This window comes from Lepisma saccharinum, chromosome 17, assembly GCF_977018435.1.
Source record: "Lepisma saccharinum chromosome 17, izLepSacc3.1, whole genome shotgun sequence".
In the NCBI taxonomy this organism is placed as follows: Eukaryota; Metazoa; Arthropoda; class Insecta; order Zygentoma; family Lepismatidae; genus Lepisma; species Lepisma saccharinum.
Genome location: NC_139245.1, coordinates 63812326 through 63837773, shown reverse-complemented (window position 1 = coordinate 63837773; position 25448 = coordinate 63812326). Strand labels below are relative to the sequence as shown.

The 25448-nt window shown below is 37.0% G+C and overlaps 1 protein-coding gene across 1 annotated transcript in view; it reads left to right on the top strand.

The window, feature by feature from the left end:
• Positions 1-17280, top strand: part of LOC146001446 (uncharacterized) — a 50232-nt gene extending 32952 nt beyond the window's left edge. Inside the window, exons 2-3 of the mRNA XM_083138765.1 lie at positions 14190-14380; positions 17163-17280. Of these exons, the coding sequence (XP_082994891.1) occupies positions 14190-14380; positions 17163-17280 (309 nt within the window). The remainder of the gene's footprint in view (positions 1-14189; positions 14381-17162) is intronic.
• The last annotated feature ends 8168 nt before the right edge of the window (positions 17281-25448 follow it).

Below are 25448 nucleotides of genomic sequence, written 5' to 3'. Positions count from 1 at the left end.
GACCTCTATATACAAAAAAGTGCCAGGTAGAATTATGAGTGGCCTAGGCTCCACTTTGTCACATGACCACGTCGGGGTCACGACCGACCACGTCGAGGTCACGACCAAGGCTTCGTGTGGCACCGTTAGTTATCCACCTTGATCTCCGGGGACTGGATCGCCCCGGATTGCATGTTGACGTAAAGTGGGGTTGGTGTGCAATATGTATGAATAGTCTATAGAGACTATACGTGAGATCTTATGTGTGTGGAGGGATAGTGTCTGAATTGTGAATGGCCCTGTTGTTGTTAGTGATTTTTGAAGTTTGTGTTTTTGTACAATTAGTTCACTGTTTCTTTAGTGTTTCTGCTGTGTTCTGTGGGTAAATGTATGACATGTGGATGCGTTGGTGTAGTGCTGTCATCTATTGTTTTTTTTTAAAAAATATCTGACTAATGGTGTCCATATTGGTCTGATCTCTAGGCTGGGTTGGCTGATCGGTTCTGTTCTTGTTGTCATGTGCGATGCTTTCTTGAATTTTCTGTTGTAGCCATTTTTTTCCTGTTTATTATCTGAGTTTTATCCCATTGTATTCTATGACTGTTTTCCCACGCGTGGGTCGCTAGTTTGGATCTTTCAAAGTGTCCCAGCCTGAGGTTTGTTTTGTGTTCTCCCACCCTTGCTTCAAGTGTTCTGCATGTTTCGCCAATGTATTCCCTCCCGCATTCACATGGAATGCTGTAGATTACGTTTTTCATTTTTATATCGGGTGTGTGGGGTCTTGTGTGGACCAGGTTGGATCGGAGTGTGTTCTTGGAGTGGAATGTAGTTCTGATGTTATATTTCTTGGTTATTTTTTGGATTCTTTCTGATATTCCTTTTATGTATGGTGTATGGATCGTGGCCAGTGGTTTATCTTTTGGAAGTGGTTTTGTTGTTTCTTCTGTCCATATTATGGGGTTTATTATTTTGTGTGGATAGTTATTGGTTTTGAGATCTTTGTAGAGTGATTTCTTTTCATTGGTAAGATCCTGTTCGGTCTTACATATGGTTTTAGCTCGGTGCACGAGTGTTTTTACTATGCCGGTTTTTATAGACTTGGGGTGGTAGGAGAGGAAGTTTAGATATTGTCCTGTATGGGTAGGTTTTCTGTACAGTTTTGTGGAAAGGGTGTGATCTTGCCTAGTAACTAGTACATCTAGAAAGGGTATAGTTCTGTTTTTTCCCACTTTCATGGTGAATTGGATTGTGGGTCTTAGGCTGTTTAGGTGTTGCAGAAAGATGGGCAACGTGTGTTCCCCATGTGGCCAGACTACAAAAGTGTCGTCTACGTACCTGAACCAGGTGGACGGTTTGAGGTGGTGTGTGGTTAAAGCTATTTCTTCGAAGTGTTCCATATAGATATTGCTGACTATAGGAGATAGAGGAGATCCCATGGCCATGCCTTCTTTCTGTTGGTAGAATACGTCGTCTATTTGGAAGTATATAGTAGTCAAGCAGAGGTTGAGCATTTCCATTATTTGTTCGGGTTTTAGATTTCCTAGTGTGGCGTTATGTTCTAGGAGTTTCTCCTGTATGATTTGTAATGTTTCATTTATAGGTACGTTGGTGGCTAACTATGTCGAAGCTGACCAGAATTTCATGTCCAGTGAGTTGTAACCCTTGGATACGTTGAATAAAATGTTCTGTGTTTTTTATGTGTGTTGTTGTGTTTCCTGCGAGGGGGGTGAGTGCTGGTATTATAAATTTTGCCAGGTTGTAGCATGGTGAGTCCCTAGTGCTCACAATAGGGCGGAGTGGTACGTCTGCTTTGTGAATTTTTGGTAGTCCATACATGTGAGGAGGTTTGCTGTAATAAGGATTGATTTTCTTTCTTATGTTTTCAGTTATGTCGACGTGGTCATGTGACAAAGTGGAGCCTAGGCCACTCATAATTCTACCTGGCACTTTTTTGTATATAGAGGTCCTTGTGACAGCAGACGCGGTGGAGCCTAGAATAATCCTCCTAGATAAACATTTATGTGACATAACAGACTACACGCTACCCTGAAGACGGAGGCAGATTCAGCCTCCGAAACGTAGGTAAAAATTTTTTTGTAAAAATTAACAGTGGTTAAAAGTCCAAACTCTATAATGAATAAAACTTGTGTCTGACAATCATTTTCTTTGCAACTAGATGGCGAGCACTTACGCAAACATACTTCTATTTGTTAATAACCCCTCTTCCTCTTCTGGAAAAGTGTAATATGAAAGTGTATGTACAATTATTGCTAAATGTTACTAGCTCGGAGAAAGTTACGCATGCTCAGATACGTTTGCAAACATTTATTCGCTATTTATTTATTTTACCCTGATTTCAGCTAATTTTCTAAGGGGGGAAATATTTTAAAAAATCCAATTTTTACCATTTTTATAGTAAAAAAAATAATTATGTTTTTTTATCAAAGCTCAACTCATAGGGGAAAAATTTACTTTTGAGCCTATATTACTATATTTCAAGCATATATTTACAATTATTATATTTTTGTAAGAGAAATAGATATATTGATAGTGATTTTGAGTTATTTTACAATGCTGTATAGCACTGTACAGTGCTGCGTATATAATTATTTATTAAATGTGTGTATATTCTAAGTTATGAGTGCTGCAGTGCTATGTAGAGTATGTAAAATTATTTTTTAAATGTATAATATATTCTGATTAATTTTTTACGTCTGAAAATGTACATGTGTGATGCTGTATAGCACTGTACAGTGCTGCGTATATGATTATTTATTAAATGTGTGTATATTCTAAGTTATGAGTGCTGCAGTGCTTTGTAGAGTATGTCTGTTCACTACTCCCTACTACAACGAAATACCCGAGTATTCTTATGCGATCACCTTTTATACCTTACGAATGCAATAAAATAAAAAACGGGGAAACCCCGGTTTAAAAAAACTCACCTATTTGCTAAAAGATGACATCATGAAGAGCGTTGAAAACATACGTATTCATTACTCAATGTTGTGCAAGCTTCTAACGTACGTCAATACATTCCCTTACCAAGGTCAACTAGCTTTGTGGCATGCGTCAGTAATTTATATATTCTAATCAATAGTCGTCATAGGAAAAAGAGCATTGTTCGTGTGTGTGACGTGCAAAGAGATAATTTTGAGCATTGGGGGGAATGTGTAGACATGAAAATAATTATTACTCTTTCCCATTCATAGCATGAGAACCAGTATATGAATGGATTCCCCCTCCCCCTTTTCCCCCTTTTGATTATTTTCCTCTGAATATTTCCAAAATTATTAAAAAGCCTTTATCTCGAGAACCAAGCGACATAGAAAAGTGCGGTTTCGTTTTATTTTACCTACTCTCTAATTTGAGACCAAACTCGATATTAAAATACCCCAAAGGAAATAATGCCCATGAATGTGTTTGGTTTTAAGAAGATTATTTCAATAGAGAGAACTCCAGTAAATATGGATATTATTAGAGATATTCATCGTAAACTAAGAGGTTTGGTCATCATCCATGTTAATAGTATTTGGTACCAAGTGTATGAGAATACGGGTAAACAATGACATGTATTCAACAATAACCAAATATCTTATAAAATTCCTGTCACAGGGAAACTTCAAATAAGTATCTCTCCACCCAATTCAACAGTTGTACACATAGGTCGAAATTTGTACAGGATTAAACACAATAATATGATTCCCAACACAATATATGATGTGGAAGCAGGTGATTTCCTCTATGTTGAAATAATTGGCGATTATGATAAACTAATTCCCCTCTTTATCGACATAAGAATAATTTATCTTCTTATGAATATATAAATACCGAAACAAAAGTAAAAAAAAAAATATCATAAACAAATAAACAAACCAAAAGGTCATATTTTCTAAACAGAAGAAGGGAGGAAATACCAGATAATTCCAGCGACATTGCCAGATTAGACGAACGTCTTAAGAAACTTAAATCTGATTTATTAATATTAAAAAAATCTCTGAATGTAAGCCTACACGCTGAACTTACCAATCTACAGTCTGAATTAATTAATCCCATAGTAAAAATTGATGGGGAACTCAAGTCTTTACTTCAAAAATATACTAATTTACCGTCTCTCGATAATATTGAAAAATTTAAAAGAGAATTTAGCCAAATTAAAAAATGATCTTGAGAAGTTCCGTCAAATTCAAACAACTACTTCGGAACATCTAAAGCAAGAACTAAATAACCAAGCTAATACTATTCGTACTGAACTACTTTCCGTAATTGAAACAATCAAGACTCAAGAGCAATATGAACTGCTCAATGCAAGCATTCTTGAATTACGGGACCAATTTTTATCTTTTGAAATTCCCTCACACGAATATATTAAATCCGAACTGCAAACAGATCAATTAAATGCAGCCATAACAGAAGTTCAATCCAAACTACAAACCTTAGAAGATTTTATCAATAATTTACTTTCATCTTCCGAATTAAATGCCATCGCTCGCAGTGTTGCCAGCATCAAATTTCAATTAGAAACTTACGAAGATTTTGGAAAGGTACAGGCTAGCATAGCTCATATTGAAGATACTTTGACAACCATGAGAAACGAATTGACGAATGTACAGGAAACTCTGGAATTTAAGTTGACAAGCATAACTGAATCTTTAAATGTAATTCAACGACAGTTCACAAAATTAGAGAATCTCAACACTGAATCTGAACTATCTCATTTTTACCATCTCATAGACGACATACAGAACAAATTGGAAACACTGCAACAGTCTACCCCTACGCAAGATGACATACAGCAACTTAGAAATGCCTTAACCAGTGTAGCAGATGCTACAGAATTAGATGTAGTTAAGCAAGCTTTAACCTCACTTCAAAACACAGTATCCAATATACCCACTTCCCAGGAGATGAGATCTGTAAAAAAAGCAGTAAATAGAATATTGAAGTCGGAGGATATTAAGAATATTCAAGCGGAAATTGCTATAATTCAAGACACTATTGCTACTTTGCCTACCAATCAGATTGTGAATGAATTACATGCATTGTTTGTAGAAATCTGAAGACAGGTATTCGATCTTACAAACCAGAGCACGAAATTGAAACTTGTAGAAAGTTTACTGGAGATTACTTCCAACATTAGAGAACAAATTGCTACCCTCGAAACAAGCCAGGAATCTGCTTTATCAGGTTTCACATCAGAACTTCACAATCTGAAAGAACAATTTAAACGACTGTATGTCGATGTGAAAATCAAACCCAGCTACGATGAAGTGGTACGCACTATAAACGAATATCAAGAAACGATATTAAGCAGGTTAGACGATCCCGAATTACGTCAATTTTTTTACTGTTGAGATAGTTAGGTTTGAGAGTGTACTAATGTACGAAAGGCACTAGACTTATGTTAATACAGGAAATGTCTACAAAAAGTTCCCTTACAGTCAGTCTCATGAATTTTTCCTTGATGGCGAAATTAAATTTTTAAAATTTGGCTATGTGAAAAAGGGAAAGCATGTGGAAGTGCCAAATTTCACCATACAGAGAAAAGATGGCGTCTACAGAGCACTACAGATACCTGTTGCATATTGGGACGAACCTGGAAAGAAATATAAAATACATGAGGATCAAGAATTATCTGTTTTCCCTGTCCAAGCTAATGACAAATCATTATTTGAGGTTAAACAATTATACCCCGAGGATAATCCATTTTATGTCATATTTTCTTATAGAATCCGATGTCAAGACAAGATATACATAATGAATTACACAGACCAGCTCGTCGTAACTACAAATGACTGAGTGTGGTAACGAGAGGTGTGAATGATTTGTTACAGGCTGATCTGATTGAGATGCCTACAGGGACTTTAAAAAAATTGGATAAGATAAATCATGGTTACAAATATATGCTTACAGTTATTGATACTTTAGCAAATATACATGGGCTGTTCCCCTAAAATTCAAGACTAGTACTTGTGTTACCGAGGCCTTTAAGTCGATATTCAGTGAGGGAAGGATACCAAAATATTTACAGACAGACAGAGGGAAAGAATTTTGCAATTCTACATTTGCTAAGTTAATGCAACAACATAATATTAAACATTATTCTACATACAGTGATCTGAAAGCTAGTATAGTGGAACGATTCAACAGAATATTAAAAAATCGCATGTAGAAACAATTTACTCTACAGGGTAATTATAAGTGGGTGCAAATTTTACCCGAACTAGTTCATAATTATAACAATACAATACACAGTACTATTCACATGAAACCTGCTGAGGTAACCAAATCTGATGAGCAACGATTGATTCTTACTGTTTATTGTCAAAAATATACATACACTACCAAGAAGCCAAAGTTTAAAATAGGGGATCAAGTAAGGGTCAGTAAATATAAACAGTTATTCGAAAAGAAATTTACTAAAAATTGGTGTACGGAGTTATTCTCTGTGGTTCAAGTTTTACTATGGAATAGAAATACATATATCATAATAGATAATCATTACAAAATATTGAAAGGGATATTCTATGAAGAGGAACTCAGTAAAATAAAATATCGAGATACATATCTAATCGAGAAAATATTGAAGAAGAAAAATAATAAATTGTATGTGAAATGGTTAGGTCTGCCAGAAAAACCTTGGATTGAACAAAACCAGGTGATTCTTTGACACCAACATGGAATGTGGTACAGCGTTTAGCAGATGTAGTGGAAACTAAAAAAAATGGAGAGTATTTACCTGATAACATAAGATGCCTCATTGCAGGCCCATCCGGTTGTGGGAAAACCAATTTGCTGGTTGATAATTTCTTGCTTGCCCCCAATTGACTAGATTGGAAAAATAGACACTTGTATGTATTCTCAAAGAGTTTAGAACAACCGAAGTACAAGCAACTCATGAAGCTGTACGAGGGACTGGGCATAGCTACATTTGCATCAACAATAAAACCTCTCGACCAATGTTTGAAAAATTCTGTTGTGGTGATTGATGATGTTATTCTGGAAAATCAGAATAAAATTAGAAATTTCTTTACACAGGGTCGTCACAAAGAAATAGACTGCTTTTATTTAGCTCAAACTTATTCCAAAATTCCCAAACAATTACTACAAGATAATACAAACTTAATCTGTTTGTTTCGTCAAGATCATACTAAATTGAAACATGTATACGATGATTATGTGGGAGGAGACTTAAATTACAACCAATTTTGAAAAATTCTGTTCATCTTCTTGGAACAGCGACGATTTTGGATTTGTTACTATCGACATGACTCGTAAACCTAACAATGGTAAATTCAGAAATAAATTCAACGACTTTCTGAATGTTGAAACGATATAAAATAACCATTAATCAAAAAACAAATATGACAAAACACAAAATTGAAGATAATTCGAAATTACTATACCTAGGTAGTACTTGTCCAAATGTTTCAAAGGTTGGAAATCAGAGAATCGAGGTTTTTACGAACAACACAAACGTCAAGACCAACCAATTAATGATGCGGTTAGTGGTTTTAGTAAAGAGATTAAGGGGTGACAGAACAAAATAAAAATCTCATCAATGAATTGGTACCTCTTACTGCTAAACATTATGCAGATTTTCCACTCACCCCTTTATCCAGTATCCATACTCCTCTGATACTCAAGGAAGCACCTGCTGAAGCAGCTATAGAAGAAGCAGAGAAAATCGAGTTGAGTCCCCTGGCAAGGGATTACCTGAGTACTGGAAAATTCGAAAAAGATGAAGTATTTGGATTGTATCCAACTATGGAGGCTAAAGAAGGCGTAGTATAGAAAATTGGCAAATCTAAAGTAACATTCGAAGGGGACAACATAAAAAAATAATTTGGGTGGGAGAAACAGCTGGTCCAGATATCCTGGTACTGTTGGGCTATGGGTGCTCATCACTAAGAAACAACCAAAACATTTTACAGAAGATGATTATCAAAGTTACTCTGAAATTTTGACACTCTCTGATGCTCTGTACCAAAATAATGAGGCAAGTCAAAAACGAGTGAAATCGAGCAGTGGTGATAAATACAAAAATCTGATCAAACCCATCCGGAACCAACTCAAAACCGGTAGTGGTATCAAGCAATACAATACTCTACCTAAAGAATGTGTGTGGGTAAACGATGTTAGAAAACTCATAGATAGATTGCTGGTTATAGCAGGGGAAGAAAACGCTGGGAACAACAACTTCCATAATGAGGAAATGGGTAATGTAAACATGATCAGTGACAAACTAGCTAATTTCATTCTAAACGATCCCAAAGGTATAGGATACTTGATTAACAATATTAATACTTTACCTCCTAAATTCTGGAATATGTCAGAGGGTCGAGGTTTGGTGAATGATATTATTAATAAACTTCCATTCGAATTACACGTACCTGGTTACCAATACTGTGGTGCGGGGACAAATCTTGAAAAATGGTTAGAAAGAGGAGACAGGGGTATTAATCCTCTCGATGCAGCTTGTAAAGAACATGACATTTCATACAACACACACAAAGATCTGGATGATCGTCATGTGGCTGATCAAATATTAGAAGAGACTGCATTTGGAAGATTAACCAGCAAAGATGCATCATTAGGTGAAAGAATAACAGCATTGGGTACAACTATTGCTATGAAAACAAAACAAAAATTAGGGTGGGGTAGGTAATATAAAAAAATATATAATATAAATACCCTGAAAAATAATAATAATAAATAATAACAACAACATTAAGCCAAAATGAGTAAACTTTTAAAAACAATGGGCCATCCTACAGTGAACTCGATGCCGTTGCTTCTAATGTTACGAAAATCAAACTCCAGCTTGAGACGTATGAGCATTTTGGGAAAATTCGTAGTACCATAACCCATATTGAGGATACTCTTGCAACTATGAAAAATGAGCTGACAAGTGTTCAGGAAACGCTGTAATCAATATGACCTGGCATCAATGAAACATTGAATATAATACAGCAACAGATTGCTAAGCTGGAAAATCTGAACACTAAATCTGAATTATCCCATTTCCATCATTTGATAAATGACATACTTGACAAATTGGAAACACAAGAGCAATCAACGCCTACACAAAATGATATAACACAACTCCAAAATGCCCTGAGTACTGTAGCTGATGCCACTGAATTAGATGCTGTAAAAAATCCCTGACGACAATCCAAAATACTGTAGCTAGCTTACCAACTTCTCAGGAACTGAGAGCTATAAAATAATCGATAAATCGAATTCTCAAATCTGGGAATATCAAAAACATCCAGGTGGAAATTGCACAAATCCGAGAAACTATTGCCATTTTGCCTTCCAAACAGATTGTCAGTGAACTCCACTCACTGTTTATGGAAATTTGAAGCCAAGTTCATGATCTCTCCAGCCAAAGCTCCAAATTGAGGCTTGTGGAGAGCTTGCAGCAAATTATTTCAAATATTAAAATTCAAATTGGGACTATAGAAAAAAATCAAGACTGCATTATCAAGTATCACACAGCTCCATGATTTAAATGAACAATTTAAATACTTGTATGTTGATGTGAAAACCAAACCTGGCTACGATGAGATTGTCCGTACCATAGGGGAACAACTGGAACCAGTGTTGAGCAGGTTAGATGCAGCTGATTCTCATCCGTTTTTTTCTATTGAGATTGTTAGACTTTAAAGTGTTCCAAATACTCGAGGGCACTGGACATATGTTAAGGCTGGTAATATTTACAAATTATATCCTTACTCACAGATTCATGAACTTTTTTTCAATGGTACTGTTAGGTTTCTGAAGTTTGGATATTTAAAAAAGGGAAAACAATTTGAGGAGTTACTTTTCACCATACTAAGAAAATATGGCGTGTTCAAGGCACTACAAATACCAATAGCATATTGGAATAATACCACTAAAATATATAAAATACATGAAGATGAACAATTATCTGTTTTTAATGTTGAAACTGGTGACCAATTTTTATTTGAAGTCAAAGAATGGTACCCTGAGGATAATCCATTTTATGTGATTTTCTCTCACCAGACTCAATGTCTAGGCAAGATATAGTCAATGAATTACACAAGCCTGCTCGCAGTAACTACAAACGACTATCTGTGTTATGAAAAGGAATTGATGATTTGTGGCAGGCTGATTTGATTGAAATGGTCACAGGAAATTTGAAAAATTTACTTAAGATATATCATGGTATTAAATAATTGCTCACAGTGATAGACAGTTTTAGTAAATTTGCTTGGGCTGTCCCTATGAAATTCGAAACTGGGGCTTGTGCCATGGAGGTTTTAAATATATTTTTGATTAAAAAAGGTAAAATGTTCCCCTGTGTTTAGCACCACGTATAGGGGGTGCGGGGGTAACGCCCCACACTTTCTTGATCCGGTCGTGAGTGGGGCTGATGTGATCAGCACCACGCCTCTGACCGCCTTTACCCCCCAGGGTTTCCCCCCAGGTACCCATGTTATTTTACGCTGGGTGGGCGCCTGGGTCGCTTCCAACGTTAGAGAAGTTCCCGGATTTGAACCGGCCGGGGATTGAACCCGGGACCTTTAGCATGGTAGTCAGACGCGTTACCGACTGAGCCACCGCGGCCACTAAATCTATTTTTGAGCAAGGTAGAGTACCCCATTATTTACAGACAAACAGGGGAAAAGAATTTTACAATAATATTTTTACCAAATTAATGGACGAGCATAATATTCAACATTATTCTACAAACAGTGATTTGAAAGCCAGCATAGTTGAGAGATTCAACAGGATACTAAAAAATCATATGTGGAAACAGTTTAGTTTGCAGGGTAACTATAGGCGGGTAACAATTTTATGTGATCTTCTTCATAATTACAATAATTCTATACATAGAATTATACATATGAAGCCTCCTGAGGTGACCAAATCTGATGAGGAACAATTGATTTCCACTGTTTACTGTCCCTAATATCAACATACAACCAAAAAACCCAAGTACAAAACAGGAGATCGAGTCAGGATTATCAAATCTAAACACCATTTTGAAAAGGGTTTCACTAAAAATTGACGTACAGAGAAGTTTACTGTGATTCGAGTCTTACCAGGGATCAGGCATACATATATAATAAAATACAACTCCAATGAAATATTAAGGGGAAGATTTTATGAGGAAGAGCTTAGAAAAACTAAATATCCAGACACATATCTTTTTCGAGAAAATATTACTTAGAAAAAGCAATAAAATATTTGTGAATTGGCTGGGATTGTCAGAAAAAATTGAATCAACAGAGACCAGATAATTCTATGACAGCAACATGGAATGTGGTTGAAACGTTTACCTAATTTAGAAACTGGGAAAAAAATAAATGGTGAGTTGCTACCTCACAATATTTGATGCCTTATTGTAGGCCCATCTGTGTTGTGGAAAAACTACACTGCTTGTAGATAATTTTCTGCTTGCCCCCAATTGGTTAGACTGATAAAACAGACACCTGTATGTGTTCTCAAAAGGTTTAAAGCAACCAAAATACCAGAAGCTTATACAACTGTATAAGGGACTGGGCATAGCCATTTTTGGATCAGAAATAAAGCCACTAGACCATTGTTATGAAAATTCAGTTATAGTGTTAGATGAAGTGATTTTAGAAAATCAAAATGAAATTCGTAATTCTTTCACACAGGGCCGTCAAGGAGAATAGACAGTTTTTATCTGGCTCAGACTTATTCTAAGATTCCCAAACAATTACATGGAGACAATAGAAATTTTGTTTGTTTGTTTCGTCAGGACTACACCAATTTTAAACATGTCTATAATGACTATGTGGGGGAGATTTAAACTACATTCAATTTTCAAAATTCGGTTCTTCCAGCTGGAACAAATTTGATTTTGGATTTGCAACAATTGACATGACTCGAAAACCAAACAATGGATAATACAGAAATAAAATCAACAATTTTAACAATGCGAAGACGATATAAGATACAATGTGACGTTATAAATAACTTCTAATCAAAAAATGACAAAGCATAAAATTGAAAACAATCTTTAATTGCGCGTGTATTTGGCTAAAAGATTTAAAGGCTGGAAATCTGAGAATGGCGGATACTATGAACAACAGAAGCGTCAGGACCAACCGATTATTGATGCCATCAGCAATCCTGATAAGATAAAAATCTTATAAATGAGATGGTGCTTCTAGCTGCTAGAAATTTTGCAGATTTTCCTGCTACACTACTATCCAGTATCCACACTCCTCTAGCACTCCAACAACCAACTACAAAGACTATAGGAGAAGCTGAGAAAATTGAGTGTGGTACCTTGGCCAGAGATTATCTTAGTAATGGAAAATTTGACAATGATGAAGTGATTGGATTATATCCAACTATGGAGCCTAATAAGGGAGTAGTTTGGAAAATTGGAAAATCTAGAGTTACATTTCAAGGGGATGATGTGAAAATTAATTTAGGTGGAGCAAATAGCTGGTCCAAATATCTGGCACTGTGGGACTGTGGGAACTCATCACCAAAAATATCCTGGAGATTATACAGATGACGATTACCAGAGTTACTTAGAAAATTTGATACTATCTGATGTTCTATACCCAAACAATGATGCCAGTAAGAAGAGAGTTAAATCTAGCAGTGAGGACAAATGCAAAAATCTGACCAACCCTATATGGAACCAACTCAAAACTGGTAGTGGCATCAAACACTACAATACCCTACCCAAAGAATTTGTGTAGGTGGATGATGTGAGAAAACTCATAGATAGATTGTTGGTAATAGCAGGAGAGGAAAATGCTGGCAACAATAATTTCCTTAATGAAAAAAGTAGTCATTGTGGATATGATCAGTGATGAACTATCCTATTTTATTGTAAATGATAGTAAAGACATAGGATATTTAATAAAAAATTATCAATATCCTACGCCCTAAATTCTGGAAGGGCAAGGGCTTGGTTAATGACATTATCAACAAACTGCCTTTCGAAATGCACTTACCTTGTTACCAATATTGTGGTCCAGGGACCAAACTGGAGCAGCGACTAGGGAGAGGAGACAGGGGAATCAATCCCTTTAATACAGCCTGTAAAAACATGATATTGCCTACAATAATCACACTGATCAAATTTTGGAGCAGGCATCATTTGGAAGGCTAATCAGCAAAGATGCATCATTAGGTGAAAAAATAGCAGCACGGGGCACAACCATTGCCATGAATACAAAGCAAAAATTGGGATGGGGACTATAATATCTTTTAAATATAAGTATAAATACCTATCATTGTGAAACCTAAAGGTATTGTGTATACCAAATACCATATTCAGATTTGAAATCTCTGGGATCCCTAAACAGTCTCCTCACCAAAAAACAACAGGAGAGGAAAAAATATTGTTTGAGTAGGGGCAAGGAATGAAATTAACTCTCAGTACACCCCAGTTAAAAAGACTGCAAAATTCCAGAAAACAAAAACACGCTGGTAGTTTTATATTTAGTATTCCAGCTATCTTAGAAGCTCTGGGTGCCCTGGGGGTCTAGTTAGGGGCTAGCGCTGCCATAGCAAACCAGTTATTGATGCAAATAAAAATATAGCTGAACTGGAAGAGCAGAAACGACATAATCTGGAATGGAAAAAAGCAAGAGCATTAATGCCCTAAACAATATAAACAAATAGAACCACTCTCCAACTATGATATTGCAAATTTGATTAAAATACTAAAAATATTTTAGAGGTGTTTTCATGTCCCCATCGAGGGACCATATAAAATAGAGTGTGGTGTAGTCTATTTGGATAGTTTCAGAAAACGAGGCACACATTGGATCTGGTATTACAAACAAGCCAACATTGTTTTTGATTCTTTTGGTGGAATACCACCAATGGGTCTAATCAGCTATCTTAATACTCCTAAACTCTATTATAGTGATGATCGTATCCAGGGTTTAAAGGATGTAAATTGTGGCCACCTGTGTGTTTCTATGCTGGCGTTTCTATCTGGAATAAATAAACCATCAATTGGAAATTTCCAGAAAGCAGTGTGGCATCTAAAACATCATGGGAGTGAAACATCAGTATTAATACTCAGCTTACACAATCATATTATCTATCCTAAATCTATAGCCCTTCGTGCTCTTCATAGTATGTATCTTATTCCCAATATTACGGAACACAATAATAGGGTTGCTGTAAGAAATCAAAAAAATATTATAACTCCTGGTCAGTATAATCTATTAACATTACAGGCTCATCCGAAGAGAGGAGTAATACTACCTCAAAATCCCGTTACACACAGAGTAGAATTGGTTTTTGCAACTGAAACAGTTGATCTGGGTACTCTTGGTAAACTACTGAGTTTCGAGAATAACACCAAACTTGAGCCTGCCATCAAACACATAGGTGGCAATATTCCTAAATTTTTGGCCATAGAGACTTTGTATATCCATTGTAATGTAGCAGAAGGGATGATTACTATTTCCGATGGCAACATAGGGAGTCACAAACAAACTTGAATCATAGCAACTTTCAAACCAAATTCAGAGATTATGGAGCCAATCATCTATACACCCTCCCCACCAATCTATTTTCCAGTATCTCGGAATCGTATAGACCACATAGAGTTGGTGGTAACTAATGAAAATGGAGAACTGGTAGATTTTGCTGGTGCTTCTACAAAAGCCATCAAACATGGAGAATATTGATAGTTATGAATTGCAATCTTTTCCTCCCAATCGCCGTACATTTGCTAATCTCAATGAATCAAATCGTGAAATTGAATTTGATGTGGATGTGGGGTATAGTTTTGTACATCCTCACAGGGCGATTTGTATATCAAATTTGAAATTGTAAAAAGTGAGAGTGTTGGGGCATTTCACCCTAGTGCAAACATAAAACTAGTAGATAATTTTGTACCAGACCTGTTCTCTCAAGTAGAAATTAGAAAACATGAAACTGTGATAGATAGAGTAGACTATCCTGGCATAACTTCTACTGCCATAGGAACACTTAAATTTACCAAAATAGATGCAACATATTACCAGGCAGGGGTATTTGAATCGGGAACCAAAATCCTGACAAAAAGCCACAAAGTACTGTTTCCCATGCGTCTGCTGCCAGGTTTCTTCTCAGACTACAAGGACATCATATGGAATGGTTGTTTGAGGGTGACTTTTCGCAGAGCAGCCAATAATAATGATGCCTTGATGCGCTACAGTACCTTGAATGCAGGTTGTACAACATTACCCAACACCTTACCTGAAACAGCCAAGTGTATCATCAAGACCATGGAGCTAAGGATATCAGTAGTAGAATATAAAACTATCTAAACCCTCAAATGCAAAGAAAATATTCTAAAAATCCACAAATTCCTATTGCATTATACACTTACAAGTGTGTTCAAAAACCAGCCTCTGGTGGACATTACGAATTTGACGCCACTAATCAATTCAGTAGTATACAGTACGATATGCCAGATTTTGTAATTGTGTTGTTCGAGACTGGGAGAGAGAACAGTCAAGAGAAAGATACTAGCCAATTTGATGATTGCAAGATTAAAAATAGTTATCTTTAAAAATGTACGTAATGAGATTTTCCCCGTGAAAATTATAATCTGGACATAGCACAAGATGATTTTCTTAAAATATATGAGGCTTAATCTGCTTACAAAAGAGTATCTGTGGGAGACATAGATGTATACTACACTCCCAGTGAAATCAAGGCACACAAACCAATGTTTGTCATCCACACATCAAAAAGAAAAGAACTGGTAGTCAATGATAGAACAAATATCAAAATTTTATGTGAATTCCATGAGCCTCTCCCCGACAACACTTTATGTAGTGTTATTCTTATTGCAGAGAAAACTTTTGTTTATGATGTGAAGAATGAGGGAGTCACAGAACAATTTTAGTTATCCACAATTATTTTAATTTTCCTGGTCAGAACACTGCTGTCTTCCACATGTCAACCGTTAGTGGCACGGCAAATGTCAAACCGGTTGTCAGCCTCAAGCCACACGTTTTGAAGCATGTGCGAAGTAATGTTGTTTACTGCAACCACAATTCTTTCACGCAAGTCTTGCAAATCTCTAACCGGTGTACAGTAAACTTTGTCCTTAACACACCCCCACACCAAAAAATCACACACAGTGAGGTCTGGCGACTGTGGGGGCCGTTCAATAAAATTCGAACCTCTTCCTATCCATTTTCTATTGAAATGCTCGTCCAGGAAGTCTCTAACGAGATTTGAGAAATTAACCGGTTTCACGTAACTGTTTTTCCCATTTCTTTATTGAAAAGTACGGTGAAACTACTTCTTTAGCACCCAAACTATAACGTGCACGAAATCGTCTCTGCACAAGTGTCACAGACTTCACTTCAGACAACGTTAAAACACAAAACACCTTTTCTTGTGGCGGCCACATGACGAATGGCTACTGAGAAACTGATAATATCAGATTTCAAGACATTCTGGCTACTACTGCGCATGCGCAACTACCACTGAATGTGTTGCTAGAAATATTTCTGAGCCATTCTTTAAAATGAAATAACAGTCACATCATTCTGACAGTTTGTTTAGAAGTTATGAATTTTTCATTTTTTGTATGTATAAGCGGGACAGGGGAAGTTATGTATAAGAAAGGGGAAGTTAAAAAACATGTAAGGCTATACTAATATTATATACATACCAAACCAATCAACAGAGTATCAATTGACCCCTTGGGAGTACAATATTCCCGAGCCAGCTTAATTTCGCAGAATTTCCCTGTGCCAGCTAATTTTCTAGAAATTCTCATCAAAGTCACTGGCTTGACATTCCCAGGCCAGCTTAATTTCTCGAAATATTCACTTACAAATATAGAATCCTATTCTATAAATCTGAGAGATAGAGTAGGGGGTTAGACTAATATTATATACCCACATAACAAATTAACATGGGGTCAGGGCATTCCAGGCCAGCTTGACACTTGGATTAATCATCTAAGTGTAAATTTCGTACAATGATCCGTCAATTTGTTACACTTATAGATTAGCTAAATCCACCAGAATATATAAAAATATAGCTTAATTTTAGTCAATTTAAGCCAAAACAGACCCTAATATTAATCGATGCTCGTACCATGATGGTGAATTACCCATACTCCCCTACTCAGCTCGGCACAAGACTTTACTTTGATAACGTTTCACATCAGTTGGACTACTTCAGGAATTGTCTTCCAGAGGAATTGGAGGCACTGGAACACTTGGAGCAAAAAGGATCCCTGTGTCAATGAATCTCCCCGAGAAGACTGAGAAAGAAGAAATTTCTTTGACAAATGGGATGTTCATCCTGAAATGATCTATTGGTTGTTCGGTTGCATGACAACAGCATGGTGACTCTTCTGACAAATTGTCACCCAATTGACCCAGTGAAGAAAGTAAAAAGAGAGACGTCACATTTAAATTCCCATGCCAGGTCTCATTGAACATTACAATGCCGTAATGGGTGGAGTGGATCTATGCTATCAGTTTTTGGACACTTATCGCACGAGCATGCGATCCAAAAAGTGGTGGTGGCCATTCATTGCATGGAGCATTGATGTTTGCTATGTACAAGGTTGGCTATTGTTTAGACGTTTGGGAAATGAATGCTCCTTGTTATCTTTTGGACGTCAGTGTGCGACAATTTTGATGAAAACTTTTTCTGACTGCAAAAAGGCACCTGGTATTCGATCGAGTTCTCTGTTCCACAGTGCTCAAGATAATGTTCGACTTGATCTGAGAGGTCATCTAATAGCATGAGGTGAATCCAGGTATCGACGTTGTCGTGCTTGTAACACACGCACTCCATTCTTGTGCCGATAGTGCGACTCACCATTGCATCCTGATCATTGTTTCCGGAAGTTTCGTGAGCAGTAAAAACAATCATTCTCCAAAATAACTAGTAGAACTATGTATTGCAAAGTTTGTTTTTCATTAAGTTTATTTTATTTTTATGAGGTGAACGTGGACATATGCTTCCAAGGATAATGATAAAATTTCAATATTATCTTTTCCTATAATTTTACACAATTCTAGTTTTGTGACAGCATTACGTTGCACTAAAATAACATGATAAGCACAGTGTTACATAAGTATAAAAGTGTTTCTACAATTTAAAAAACATATATAAAAGGTGACAATGAAGAAATACATTTATTGGGGAAAGCAACTTTGTGCCCACCCTGTATATTGTAACGACCCTGCGTGGTCGCCTTTCAATTATTATTAGATCCTGCTTGGTCGCTATATTCTTCTTAATATCGGATGAAAGAGTTAAGCGGAATGTCCCTGCGAGGCGTATGATTTTAGTATAAAGGTATTCTGTAAACGTTAACGGATCCAACTCTAAGTTTATTAGCTTCACTTATTATTAGACCCTGCGTGGTCGCTGTATTCTGTAAAAGTTATCAATTATTGTCATTTAAACTGTTTAGTATTGCAGAGTCCTGCGTGACTCATTATTAATTGTATTGTCTGGATGCACACAGTTTTAGTTATGGTAGCACGTGAATCTAGTGATTTTTCCACTAGTGTTTTCTCAATGTCAAATCACGATAATTCTCAGTACGGCGTTTGCAATATGTTAACCAATGAGTTGGCAACGCGTACTTGTAGTTAGAATTTTCACCTCTCATGCGCCACCGCGTGTATAAAACCCAGCGCAGCGAGACCGGAGCTAATCCTTCGTCGAGATGCCGAGGGCGAATCACCTCGTCCACTACACCCATCCGCCGTGGTAGAGAGGAGCAATGTTCGATCCCGTACTCCCCGGCCATATAAAGAAGGGGAGCGAGGAAGAGATTCCGTGAGAGACGACATACCAATGAAGAAAAATATGAATCTACCGCAAGCGGGTCCGACACAGACAGCCACCCTACGTCGCAGACACGCAGTAAGACACGCGGCAAGCCAGCAACCTCACCACCCGAGAAGACATACAGGCCACCCTGTCTTACAATCTACAATACGAGAAGCACGTCGATGACTGTACAATTATCCGACATCGTCAGCGACCGCACAGTCTTCAAATATACCAGAGGTTGCTGTCAAGTGCAAACATTCGACCAACAGGAAATCACGGCTGTCCGGGAATTCCTTCAGGCCCAGAAGATAGGACATGCATATGGCTCTTCTGCCGCAGATAAACTGAAGGTGATTATCCGCTTTCTCCCGACGGATGTCACCCCTGAGGCTCTTCAAAAGGCTTTGACAGACTACTATGGTTTAACAGTCCTGAGTGTAAGCCGCTTAAATGTTCCAATTCGACGTCAGAATACAACCGCCACTGAGGATCACAATTCTAGTGGTCACCCCACGACCAGGAGACCATTACCACTTATGATGGTCGTCTTACCAAAGTCCAAGCAGTCCGAACGGATTTATACGCTAGACCATATACACCCATACAGGATTCGAGTGGAAAAGTATCGCTCGAAGCAGATATTACAATGCCACGCGTGCCAGAGGGTCGGGCACAATCAGAGGCATTGCTTCACCCAGTCCCGCTGCAACAAGTGCGCGGGGGCACACCGATTTTCAGATTGTCCGGAAAAAGACCAGCCCACACAACCCAGATGCGTCAACTGCAGTCAACAACACTATGCAAGCTACCGAGGTTGCCCTTTGTTCAAGAAGATTCAGGTCGAAAGAAGAGCCCCATCTGACAGCAAACGCCGGGTTCCCACCCAGCCCATTAGACAGGAAGTCACCGTGACGTCATACGCCACGGCTCCACGACCAGTACCACAGCCGAGACCGGCCAATCAACAGCCACAAACCAGCAGGAGAGGTCCTCGCACTCCGGTGCCTCGACCGGCTACCCGCCCAGCGGCTTCATCGACTTCGACCAGTCCACAAGCGACCCTCTTGGATGTACTACAGCAACTCGCACAGCCAGACGTCCTTACAGGGCTAATAACTCTGTTGCAAGGCCTGCAGAAGATCCAGCAGGCGCCGGACCCATCTACACGACAACGGATGATCACACACCTCGTCGACGCCCTGGTGCCGTAAGGTACAATGTGTTGTACTGTTTTGTATTTTTCATGTTTCCTTTCACGGAACAATCGCAACGAACTCTCCTTGCCAGAGTTGCGGTAGGGTTCGTTGGATTGCGGATAACACTGCATATTGTACTGGCGCGACAGTTGCGTTAGTCCTTCTGTACTCTAGATGTTAGAAAGTAATCATTGTTTCAGTATTGTTATGTATTACCGACTCCAGTTAATGTTAATAAAAACAGTGTGCTGGGATACTCAAATCCCGACTCAAAAAAAAGAAAAAAAGAAACAGAGCTCAGTTGGCTCCTGGATGTCAACTGGCAAACATCCTGGGAAAACCCGGCCATCCAGCCAGAAGCCTAGCAGCCATCCCAGAAGGAAGGAAGGAGGAAGAAAGAAGAAGAAGAGCCTAGCAGCAACCTAACTACCTGGTCTAATCGCTTTGGCTGATAGGTGTCAGGTTCTTCCTGCCCGGTTTGTCTGGGAGCACCAGGAGCTCCTTCCTAACTTGCCGTCCTTGAACAGGATACACCGGTCGGTTTGCCGAATCCTAGCTAGCGCCGGGTGTGTCGCGGCATCCTTTAATCCTTTACCCAGCGCCCGATTGTCGGAGGTGCCGGCTGTCTACGGCCAGTTCCCAGCTGTGGTTGGGGGTACCGCGCACATACTACTTTCTCTTACAGCGGAGCTAGTGACGTCGGCTGCAAACAACGCCCTAAATAAAATTAGGTCCCTATACTCCCCCTGGTGCCTCAAAGCGAGGAATAAATTGAATGGTCCCTGTCCCCCTTTGAGGCCAGAAGTGGTGAATGCACATGTAGGGTAAATGTAAATGCACGTAAGTGATACAGGATAAAGACAAACTTTCTTATGATAAGTTTATAATAAACATATATACAGGGTTAGTCAAAAGTATCGGGACAGGCCAGTAATAACGAGACCCGTGGACGGAGGAAAATCACATGTTGCAAGGTGGTATTGGTGCGGAAACTGCACTGAATGGGGGATGTGGATATCATGGCAGCCATCTTCGATTCCGCCATATTGGATATCACACAATATTTTCAAATGGAAAGGGGTATGTATGACACATAAATTTAGGCTAGAATCGTCTCAAAAACGACAATCCAAACTCATTTTGGACCTATCGCCATTCGTGGAAGAGATAGGGTGTGCTACTTTTGACTGCAAAAAATGAGATTTGTCTGAAAGAGACGCGTGGACGGAGGATAATCACATATTGCAAGTGGGTATTGGTGCGGAAACTGCAATGAATGGAGGTGTGGCCATCATGACAGCCATCTTGGATTCCGCCATATTGGATATCACACAATATTTTCAAATGGATTTCGGCCTTTCTGATCGTACACGGTCTTTAACACTTCCACTTGCTGCAAAACGTCGAATGGTTCTTTCGACGGTTCACTTCGAAATTGGGTTACGTTCAGGGAATGTAGCATTCAATAACTGTCGCACCTCGGTATACGATCGCTTGCGATTTCCATAGCCACGCATCAATAATAACGTAATACGTTCTCGTTCACTGATCTCCATTTTGACCACTGACACGGACACAAATCTCCTTCCTTTGGCACAACACTCACCAACATGAGCGACATGCAGAACGTTCGCAAGGACGATAACAAATGCAACTGACCTTCGAGGAAGTTGACTACAATTTACAAGGGATGTGTACAGGTAGAGTCCATATCCAGACGAATAATGTTATTGCTGTCCGTGGAAGGGAAAGAAAACAAATACGTACCTGATGCTTTTAATTCGTCAAATAGGGTTGTTAGCTACAAAAGAGTATGTTACTCTGTTGTAAGGAAGGATTGATTAGACTGGAATTCTTTAATTCGGTAATTTGCGATATTATGTTGTTTTCAACAAACTATCAAAGCAACCCGGGGAAAGGACTAGAGGCAGGAAAGGAAGAAACGATGATAAGTAGAAGTCACAGCCTCGAAAGTAGTATAAGTAATACCGTTTTCAGACCACCCCTCCAAATCACACGTTCTTCAAAGCTATTTGACCTAATACTCTTAAATATTGTCTGGAATTTGAGTTTTTTCCAAACCATTATATTAAAGATAACACAGACAAGTCTGGAAGCTTTTATAGCATGTCAGCCATAAAAAACTATTTGTAATTAAGCTACACATACACACACACATGTTTAGATTCTAGTTTCTTTTTGTTTTGTCATAGTCTGTTTTTAATTTTTTAATTTATTTTTTAATTCTTCTCTTTTTAAATCTATTTTGTAATGACTCAAAGCCAAGGCATGTATAACATCTTCTAATATGTATCTTTTATCATCGTAAGAGCTTGAGGCGAGTTTGTGTTCTTCTACAGAATATACATTATGTTTTTTGCTTCGAATAGTGTTTTGTATTTTATGCAGTTTTTTTATTTTTTTAAAAACACAGTCTTCATAATCTTTGAAAGATATTTTTTGTTTTAACAACGTTTGATTTTATTCCTTTTGCTTTTTTATTTGTTTTTTATTTTTCTTTACATCTTTTTCATCATCGTTATCTCCATGTTTTTTAATAGCATACATTTTTGATTTAAGACCTATAAATTTCTCTATGATTTCACCGTTAAGCTCATCTTTAAATTTTCCAAGCACTTTCTTTTTAACTAGTTTTAAGCCATATCTATTTTCTTCTCCGTAATCAGAAGTGTCTAAATGTTTATACTTTTTTTCATATATTTATATATAGCTTCTGTTTCTATACATGCTATAACAGAATCAGTATCGCTCATTAACAATTTTATTTTATCTCCATATTTTTCTTTTAGAACATTGCAATAGAAATCATACAAACAGATTTTAGAAATATCTAGAACAGACATGCCAACATAAATAGGTTTGTTAAAAGTAATTTTAGTTTTGTACATATGAATAGCAGCGAGATTTCCAGAAAATATTGTTCTATCCTTAAAGGTAAGTTTTGCTATTAGTTTCTCTGCTAGAGTTTTATTGTGTGCAAGTCTTATATCAATTCTTTTTCTTATGTTTTCCATTATTTTGCCAAAAACTGCATTATTTGCTAGTTTATAAAAGTCTTTCCCAGATTCATTCTTAGTTCGAGACCGAATCTCTGTATTTAAATCTATATATATTTTAACCATGCACATTGTTTAAATTGTAAAATCTTATGTATCTTTTTAAGTTTAAGACCTTGTGATAAATAGAATTTTAGATTTTGATAATGTAATATATAATGATCTTTGTCATAAAGTGTTGTTAGTAATTTTGGAAGTTTTTTGTTGTTTATATAATTCTCAGGAGCTAATGGTAAATCCGAATTTTTATTGTGAAATTCTTTTGGGTATTCTAAATCTACTTCTAAGATATAACCAACATCAGAATTGTTTTCTGTTTTCAGTATTCTGTCCATCCAAAATTTCTCATTTCTGTTGTTAATATAAATCCATTCAAATTTCCATAAGGCATGTGATGATTCATAGCCCAACCATACTGGTTATTTGCATCCATATACATTATGTAAGAACTTTCTTTATTAGAATTATAGTTTTCTAGATACTTGTTATTTGCTACTAAATATCTATTTGAGCATTGAGAAATTCCTCCTCTTATACCTTTCTCTATAAAGGGTAGCATGTCATAATCAGTTAACAATTCCAGTTTTTGTTTTCTCATTTTTAACATCGCATCCCAAAAGAAGCCAGGACTAGTGAAATACCATGCTGGATCTAGTTTATATGTTTTAGGAGCTATATCTCTAAAGTTTCAATAACATCTGTTAATTGTAGAACATCGGTTTTGTTATAAAATTGAGTATTGTCTCTTAAAGTTTTTATGTTGTATACTTCACAAATTTCTAAACAGAGAAATATAATCTTCCTCGTTTATGTTTTCTTTTGTTAGTCTGTTTTGAAACTTATCTTTTCTTAATAGAACAGATTTTTCTAACTTCTCTGGTGAGACGACTTAATCATATGGATATATACCTTTTGCTTTTACAAGGTCAATTAACTCTTTTGGAAAAAATTAATGTTTCTTTAAATTCTTCTGGTTTTAACTTTCCTGCCAACTAGGCTAAATTTTGATAAAAATCTAAATGAATCAACAAATCTTAACGCAATAGTTCTTTCTTTTCCTTCTGTATTTTTATATTTTATCGTTTTTGAGAATGTAATATACTTTTCATCAGTGTTAGGTATTATGTCTATATTTTCTTTTAATGTTCCACCTTCAAAGCTTTTAATAAACAAATGAGTATCGTATTCTGACAAATTGTAAATAAACACAGGAACAAATCTTGGGTTGGTATATTTTAAGTTGCAATAAGAATAAGCTGCTCTCCTAAATTGCCCTGTTAAATGATCGTGATCAGCATCTTTTGTTTTGCACACATTTATACTGTTTTCTGTCTTATTTAAGTTTTTTTTACATTCAAGAAGCATATCTTGTGTATTTTGTTTTTGTTCTATTATTTTCACTAATAGTTCTTCTATTTCATCTGCATCATCATCTTCTTTATCAATATACAACTCTTGTTCTATACGTTCTGTACCTTTTTCAATTGCTTTTTCTAAATAACTAATCAAAATATTTACACTCTCTACTTTCTTTTCTAATAAACGAGGGATTTCTTCAAAAGTTCTTTCGCAAATATGACAAATTTCAGTTGATTTATATATATTTTGTTCTTCTCCTGTAAGAGGATTCATAGGCTTGTATGTATCATATATTTTTCAAATTTTAATTGCTTCTTCTTTTAACTTCTCTACAAATACATCTGATATATTATCACCTATATATTCTACAGGTTCACTTTTATAAGAATCTAAAGTGCTTTTAACATAATAAGTAAAACTCTTAGGATCGTGTGCTTGATAAGCGTTTGAATAAGATTTTTCTGGATCAGGTTGACATGTGCTTATTTGATTTAATAATGATTCAAAGTCGGCATATATTGTAAATGGTACTTTTAATGATCGCTTGTAATTAATAACTAACTAACTCTCTAGCCTTCTTAAACCCGAAGGTTCATGGCTGCAGCAACACAGGGCTTCCATCTGTCACTATCTTGAGCAAGATCTATATACTCTTTTCCATCCCTACCGATTTCCTTTAGGTCTATCTCAACGTTGTCCCTCCATCTTCGTCTTGGCCTTCCTACAGGCCTCTTACCATCTGGTTTCCCAACAACAATCCTGTAAACTCCTCTTTCCTCTCCCATTCGTGCCACATGTCCACTTTATGCTCTGATAGGTCAATTAGGACTGGACCTACAGTTTAAAGTGCAATGTGCCTCCACCAGAGGTCAAACCCACACCTCTTGCATGTATGAGGTGCTGTCGTATTTGTTTATAGTTGACAAGTGTTCCTTGAATTGTAATTAATAAATTCAAGTATTTTGTTCCACAGTTTTGGTAATACTATTTTCGCAGCAGAGTATGATCCGCATTATTTCTCATATCCATTCAGTAATTCTTCTTATTTAAA